Genomic DNA, 8,402 nt, shown 5'->3' with positions numbered 1-8,402 from the left:
AACTTCTTTGTTCTCTTGTCTTTTTTCTCTCTCCCCCTACTAAAACTTTGTAGAACCAATTGAACATCTCGTGAAGGGCATTGCTCTTTTTTCTTCCACCTCCATGTCATGTATTTTTAAAATACACTACTTTTGCTTGATAGTGTGAGCGCTCCATCCCTTTGCTCCAAATGCCTAATGAACCAAAAGTGTCGAGGAAAAAAGCACTATGTGCAAAACGAATGTGCTGAAAAAAAGCAAACTTTAGTTTCGCATACAGATGTATTTTGATTGAAAATATCAAATGTGCAACACACCATGTAATGTGTTATGTGTGCTATAAAACTATTGATGAATACAAACTTTAGGGTGGATATCTCATCATCGGTTAGCTTTGCCTTTTTGAGAAGACAAAAAATCTCATCAGTAGACTGCCACACACGAGCACGCTTAATTCCTAGGGCTGCTTCATTACCTTTGTAGGTGGTAATGTCACACACCTTTTTCCACAACTGAAACTCATTGGGACTTTTGAAGTCTGAATAGTTTGAAAGCAAATGTCCAGCTTTACTACCACCCATACAAACTTTATTAGGGCGATCTTGTGTACTTCCAGACGCCTTCTTGTCTTTTGATAGCTCAACTTCACCCCCATGTAGACCAACACTCGATAGAATAGATTCTAGTCGTTCTCGTATACACTCTTCTCTTCTTTCTGCAGGCTCCATATTCCAAGCGTAATTAATATGGAGCATAAGCAACTTGTCAAGAATTCGTAGACGGGCATGAAGGGTGCACACATTCACATTTATAAGTGGTATTGAAAGAATAGGATCCCAATTTGGATCATCCATGTTTCGATTAGGAGGTACTTGCTGGTCACAACTGAGGATACCTTGAAACCATTGTTGTAGTGCTTTACCCACTGCTTGTGTAGTGGGTGCACCTTTTGCAGAGTTGACTGTAACTTTGCCTCCCTTACCCTTACCACCTTTCAACTTGCTGGCCTTTTCCCCCTTGCCATCAGTTCCCATTAATACTTTACTATGGCAGCAATAAATACATGGAAAGAGGGTCGTTGCACCTTGCTTGCCCCTAAGATACACTTGAGTATTTTCAAGTCTCCTGCCAAATGCCACTCAACTTGGAACATTCCTAGACTTGAAACATGCAATCTTTGTCCTTCTTGCTGTTGTCGAATGACATCAACGATTGCTGTGTGATTGAAATACCATTTGAGAGTCTCATGTGTCTCATGTGGGAGATGAAAAGCTGCCAGCCACCAAATATTTTTCTCTGGCTGAACACCTAAACAAGTGTTTCCCTTCTCATTGACATTTAGCTCCACATCAACACCCACCAAGGCCCTGCTCATCAACGTAATACTTACCCTTTCGAGCCGTTGACCTTTAACAACTTGGCACTCATCAAGTTTCATAACAAATATCACTTTCCCATCACACTCTTCTTGTGTCAACCCATAAAATCTTATCATTGACTCTTGGAGCTTCAACAAGTCAACATACACATTGTTGAACTCGTTGTAGCGGAAAACTTTGTTGTCATATAATGGCATGTCATCCTTCACATACTGAAATCCACCCGACAAGCTTGCAACATCATTATTGGCGCACTTTTTTGCAACATGGACACTGTAAGGTGTTGGCAAAAACAAAACAAACATTTTGTCTGATAACCGAGTGTGACACTTTTATACAAAGCTTCATAGGCCTTGAAACTTATTCGTGCGCTGTCACACACCTCCATCATCTCTTGAGGCGACACAATGTCCTTTAGCTCACTGAAATACTTTTGCTGCAAAACATTAGCAGTGGCAGCATTGGATGGATCATCTAGTATCTCAACCAACTCCTTTGGCTTGATGATATGCTACAGCAGAGCATGTCTGGTTGTTTGAGCAGTGGGATCAATTCCCATCATCATTCGAGCCAAGTTTCGGCATATTGAATTACCATTACACAAACCTAGAGAACATATAGGAAATCAGAATCTTGCATCAGTATTCTTACCAAGTTTGACGGACACGTTTCTTTCGAGCTCCACCACTTGAGGATAGCAAGGATATCGCTTGTCTCTTGCGCTTACGGATGTGGTAGCCGAGGGAATGTGTGTGAGATGATCGATTCGCCGATGCATATTGCATGAAGTGTGTTGTAGTTGAACATAATTGTCTAGTCGACGCTCCTGCTCTTTTTTTTGTTACTGTACTTTTTCATTGAGATTCGCCATCTCATCATTTAGTTGCTTCATCTTCTTGTTGGCTTCCTCTCTAACTTGCTGTAGATCTTTCGTAGACTTCTCTTGTAGTGATGAATAGGCAGCCAAGAGATGTTTACTTGCTTCCCTTTCATTGACAAAAGCTGAATACAATCTCTAGCGTAGCCAAACATTCTGCCTCTTCCATCTCCAATAAAACACAAAATCTCAGTGACATTACGAAAGGGTAGTGGTGCATTAGTCGTTGGATCACCTGGATAAATGTGGCCATCAACCCAAAAGTTGATTGCCTTGCACCCAATGCTTCGTAGCTGATCTATAGCATTGGGATTCGATGTGCCAAGTCGCAAAGTAGCATACTCCTGCTCCAAATCAGCGTTTAATCGATATCATTTTGGCCTGTTAGTAATGGCTTGCAGTGGAGGAAGATTGAATGACATGTTTGTTAGCTAATCAAGAAAAATAGTGAGAGAATGTGTAATGGTGACTGCTGCAAGCAGCAAAATCTGGCTATGGAGGAAAAAAGTGGAAGGTACTCAGAGATAGTAGAGAAGGATTATGTTGTGGAGGAAAGAAAGAGAGGGAGTGTAGCTCAATCTCTTTTGAATTCAAAATATTGATCATGATGGATTTAGAGAGAGAAATGCAGCTACACACAGAGGTAATGGAGTTCTCCATTGCTCTCACCTGAAGCTAGAATGGGAGGAGAGAGAGCCTGAGAGAGAGAGAGAGAGAGAGAGAGAGAGAGAGAGAGAGAGGGAGAGAGAGTAGATCTGCAGCCTTAGAGGATCTACACTTTCTGTCAGATATAGACAGCATAGAATTTCCTCTTCATGATTGGGAGGTGGAAGTGACAAGAGAGAAAAGGGGGGGAAAGAGAAAGAGTTGGCTCACGTTTTAGAGAGAGAATGCAGAGAGAGAATATGCAAAAGCTGCTTTTTGGGCAGGGGGGCTGAAAAGTGCTTCTTTTAATGAGAACTTAAGTGAGAGAGAGTGTTTTATATGTTAGAGAGAGAGGACAGAGATGGAGAAAGACATTTTAAAATTCATTACCCACCTCTCTTTTGTGTTAAGGTAGCCTATTTTCAAAATACAAAATATACAAATGGTGTTTTTAAAAATCTCAGCATAGGCCTTTTTGCCCTCTCTTTTAAGCTTGGTCAAACTTGACTTAAGCTTTAAGCATTTCCTTGAACTGCCAAATAAAGAGGCCCTCTTATACCCCATTCCCTTCCTAATGAAAGTTTTTCCAGAACTCGTATTGAGAGTTATCAACCTAGTGTCATGTGTTGCTTATTGGTAAAAAAAATTGTGCAAATTTTTATTGAGTCAGGCTTGGTTTTGTAATATCCAGTCAAAATTATAAAATTTGGAAAAAAACAACATTTCTTGGTGTTGTTGCCTAGGAAATTTCTGAGCATATTTATCCTTTTGGTACATACTTGCAGTATATTTTAATAAGCACTAGATCAAAGGATAGAGATAAAAATTGCCTTCATAAGTGATATTTGAATGTTGTCAAATATATTATAAGCTGTTGGTTTTGTCTCAATCGGACAATTGACTTTTTCAAGCTATTATTTAGAGAATATTAACCAAAAATAAACTGTTGAATGATTGCCAACTTGTTGGCACTGCCCTCTTGTAGGTAGTGATATAGACGTGGTGCCTATCAAGTCTTGTACACATTTTTTAAGCTTTCTTTTAAACCTTTTCAGAGTATTTTTTTAGGCTTTGTAATAAAAATAACTTGCGTAAAAAAGGCTTTGCCGATCTTTCTCTCTCTCACATTTGCGATGTCGTTCAAAGGAGTCAAGAGTTCTCTCTCTCTCTCTCTCTCTCTCTCTCTAACTCTAATAGCAGGTAGTGTCATCATCTACATGTTAGTGACGACCTTGTTAGTAATGTCCCCTAAAGGCTCATCTTAAAATAAATTCAACTCCCATGCACCTTACCCTTGGAGTGCTTTTCTTCCCTCCACTTCCTTAATCTATCATAGCCTCCTCATTTTCTTCACCCGCCGACATAGAGGGAGAGGGACAAAGATATTTGTGTGTGTGTGTGTGTGTGTGTGTGTGTGTGTGAGAGAGAGAGAGAGAGAGAGAGAGAGAGAGAGAGACGTTCCAGTAAAATATTGATTCATTTGAACCGTTGCTATTTCCAAATTCATATCATTCAATTTTGAAAAATGCTCACGATTTACCCAATTAACAATACTAACAAATGAGGTGTTGCCAAATGCTATGGAGAAAATTTAGTTTTTGGATAATTACTCTACAATATTGCATGAGAAAAGAAAATGTGACCAAAAAGTTTCCAAAATATCCCTCAAATTTTAAAAACTCCAAATATACCCCTCACATATTGCCAAAAGTTCCCAAAATGCTCTTAAAATTTTCAAAATACCCCTTGTTATTCTTGCAAACATCTCTAAACACTTTCTTTTTTGTAACTTTTCATAGGAAGACTAGTTCTCCCTCACCAAAGATAATAGAACTAGGATTTTGGATAGCCGGCATTGTGGGCTTTCAAGCTGATATGGCTTATTATCAGTAAACACAAATGGTTATTTGTGAGCTCATCGGTGAACATTTTTATATAGAAGACACTTAAAGATAGATCTCTATTGTCAAGAAGACTAACCTATACAAAATTTAGAGCAATCCAGTCAAAATTGATACAAGGATATTTTGAGAATTCTCCAAATTTTAGGAGCATATTGATAATTTCTCCATCAAAATAATTACCACAATACCTACATCCCGGAGTGTCATACTAGAAAATATGTACGATAGCACGTGTAAACAAAATAAGGAATTTATAATAAGGTACATTTATAGAAAGAATGTACTTACATAAAGGGTCTTTAAATCTGAGAAAGTGAAAATTTTCATACACAAGGGCTAGTTTTTTTACAAAAATGTATACATAAAGGGTATATATAATATTTGAAAATATGGAGGCAAAAGATTATTCAAATATCTCTTGTTCGTATGTGCTATATGCAATTTTTACATTGTGGACTCCCTAGAACTTACATGCTATAGGTTAATTCAATGCAAATAATGTTTGGATAGCTAGTTTTGAACAAAATTTTGGAGAGTTTCTTACTTTCCGTAATGATGATGTTTCATACTTTATAAAAGTGTTCTTTGAACCAACACATCATCACGAGAAGCTACTTTCATACCAAGAGTTAATTGAAACCAATTATCATGCAAATGTTGTGGAGACCAATATTCCAACTTTTACGGTAATAGGTAATGCAAATCCTCAAGGACCAATAATCTTCTTACAATATACATGTGTGAGACATGTGAGGTCAGTAGGACATTTTTTGATAGATTCCAATTTTTCTCATATGTCGCTTTAGGTGTTGCTCATACTTATTATGATGTTGGATGTAGGATGGGATGAGCTGCTCTTTATATGTTTTACAACCTCTTGCAGATTTTTGAAAGATGCTCCCCCATCTTTGTTTATGGCATAGATTGCCTTCTCCTTCAGATTAGCTGCCCTTTCTTTGATAAGTACTCCATCATCACTCATAAGAAACCTAATTGCCTTTTCCACCTCTTTTCGATCGGCAGGCTTACCAATTGTTTGCAATGGCAAGCCATTTTTCCACTCTTCTAGTATGAATTGACAATTTTCTCTTTGATCTCCATAGTAAGGCCAAGTGAGCATGGGTACTCCCATAGAGATACCCTCCATGGTTGAGTTCCAACCACAGTGAGTAACAAAAGCCCCTATAGAAGGATGTGATAACACCAAAGGTTGAGGTGCCCATGATGTAAAAAAGGAACGATGCTTTGTCCTCTCAATAAATCCTTCAGGAAGATTTGCAGGCATCCCATTCATCAGGTCCGGGCGTAACACCCAAAGAAATGCTTGCTCACTTGCCTCTAAACCAAGTGCTAGCTCATGGAGCTCTTCGATGCTGAATATCGCTATACTTCCAAAGGCAATGTAGACCACAGAGGACTGTGGCTTATCATCTAACCATGTTAAGCATTCTCTCTCTTCTTCCCATAAGTTACTTTGAGCAATATTACATTCCTCTATATAGCTCTCAAGCAGCACCAATGGACCAATTGGCTTCACTCTCACATTATCCTCCAAAAGAGCATTTATCGCTTCATGCTCAAGATCGTCGTAGGAATTAAAGAGAATGGCATCAAATTTGTTCACATGTTTAGCATTGGTTCTCAGATGGTTGAATATATATTCATTGGCTTCTGCATTCCCAAGATTCCAAGTGAGATTGGTCACTGATATGTCAGGGAGCCCTGGAATGGATGTTATTATTTCCTTCGACTCTGGTATCGAGCCTGCACACATTTTGCGAAACAAACCTATGTCGTTACGCTTGATTTTGGCTAATCAAGCTCGCGAAAAAAACACCCTTATGTACTTCAAACCAATCAGTATTATAGACCAAACATGACTGAAGTCTATTTTAGGGTTATCAGAGAATACCATCTGGCTTCACTTGACCAGTTGAAAGAAGTAAAGGGATATAATACATCAGCGAGAATTGGGCAGCGCTGGAGGGGAAGAGGCCAATGACTGAGGTGATGCCTGTCCTCTCGGCGATCGCATGCATCCAGTGGCAGAAGGCATCAACGATGATGCAGGTAATTGGGCGGTCACCTTGATTGATGTCGAGAATGAGCTGCTCCAAGAGGGGCAGCATGTGCACCTCCATGGACTGCATGAGCTTCTTGAGGTCTGCCGTTCGGGTGTGGTCATCCAAGGGCAGGCCATCAGGGAGGCCGACCATGGTGATGTTAGGGTAGGGAAGGGGGGAGGAGCTGTTGCTGCTCAGGATGCGGTCATGGTTGTGCTCTGTGTTGACGAAGGTGATGAGGAAGCCATGAGAGCTGGCGAGGTGCTGCGAAAGCTGTATGAGAGGATTGATATGGCCCTGCGCTGGAAATGGAAACACCAGCACATGAGGCCTCCCCATAACTTCGCCTTCTTCTTCTTCTTCCATACGAGTGCGATCGGTTTCTGTTATGTACGCTGATCATGGGTATCATCGACTCTGCTCGAATTCCCAAGCTCCTTATTTTGTCGACACAGACGACGTCCGGACAGAACCCTACCCCATATTCACGTCTACCAACGGTTGATGCCGGGCGTTACACCATGACACTATATACCACGGGGTCTCAATGACCCCAAGATGGTGGGATCGATGGCACACAGCGGTTTGAGTGGATCTTGAGGGTAAGTAGTGGATGAAAAAAATTCACCGGGTTGATCCACGGTCCCCCCCCCCCCCCCCCCCCCGGCGACGCCCTAGTTCTGAACACCCTAGACCTCTCGTTTAGCAACCCACTACTCTAACATGTGCCCACATGAAAAAGTAAACTTGGACAAATCGGATGGTGTTCGTGCTTAGCAAGAATCGTGCTTCACTTCAGCAACGTCAATCCCACCACCTAGAGTTCATTCAATACCCCGTGGTATTTAGTGTTGAGGATACGCATATGTACCTCCAATTGGAGATGGCAGGAAGTCAATCCGAAGAAATCCAAAAACGTGTGTCAAATGAGTTGCAAGATTGCACCCAAATGCCAGGCAATCACTGTAGAAAGGATGATCCAAGTAGATGAAGTTTTGAGAGCGGCGATGAACTAGAGGATCGATTTTGTACATGGGCATGGTGGGCATGTTAGCAGCACCACATCGTACGAGGTGCATATGTGCACCACAAAAGCCACTTCACATGTATGCTTGATTTTCATTGCCAACAAATTGTGAACATTTTGAGTTGAACTGTAGACCATACTATGTCCAAGAATCCCCATTCATGAACTGTAACACATCAAACCCAAATATTCATAAACGATGAACTTTGGAACACATCTTCTCCATAATCCGGCTAACAACAATGGATTGGTGCATGCATCCATAGTGTTTTTATACGTCACATAGGCTCAAACACAGATAACTTAAACTCCAATACATGGATCCAAATTATTTGTAGGGACCTTCTTTTGCCCCTCTCTACTGCTCACAAGTCTCTCTTTGGCTGAAGCTAGTTGCGGAACCACCAACTGACTAGAAATCTGATGTCGTGGCCACTGTGGTCGCCACAACGTGTGCCATGCCGATCTCCTCTGCCAAATTTTTATCATTGTTATCGCTATCCAACTTACATTTGCCTTTGCCCTCTT

General features: G+C 40.6%; 1 protein-coding gene across 1 annotated transcript; it reads right to left on the bottom strand.

The window, feature by feature from the left end:
• Nucleotides 1–5,447: 5,447 nt before the first annotated feature.
• Nucleotides 5,448–7,350, bottom strand: LOC147453071 (7-deoxyloganetin glucosyltransferase-like). Its single transcript, XM_086519082.1, has 2 exons — nt 6,697–7,350; nt 5,448–6,548 (listed from the first exon to the last, which is right to left on the bottom strand). Exons 1-2 carry the CDS (start codon nt 7,211–7,213, stop codon nt 5,587–5,589), a joined length of 1,479 nt encoding a protein of 492 aa, XP_086375208.1. The 5' UTR covers nt 7,214–7,350; the 3' UTR covers nt 5,448–5,586.
• Nucleotides 7,351–8,402: the final 1,052 nt, after the last annotated feature.

The sequence above is a fragment of the Adiantum capillus-veneris genome, chromosome 8, assembly GCF_014529385.1.
Source record: "Adiantum capillus-veneris isolate H3 chromosome 8, ASM1452938v2, whole genome shotgun sequence".
Taxonomy (NCBI): Eukaryota; Viridiplantae; Streptophyta; class Polypodiopsida; order Polypodiales; family Pteridaceae; genus Adiantum; species Adiantum capillus-veneris.
This window is presented reverse-complemented; position numbering and strand designations above follow the sequence as displayed.

Excerpts from the sequence above, each read along its gene's own strand:
- LOC147453071 (XM_086519082.1), bottom strand. The coding sequence starts at position 7,213 with ATGGAAGAAGAAGAAGAAGGCGAAGTTATGGGGAGGCCTCATGTGCTG. Across the intron at positions 6,549-6,696 it reads TGGTCAAGTGAAGCCAGATG|GCTCGATACCAGAGTCGAAG; the intron begins GTATTCTCTGAT and ends AAATGTGTGCAG.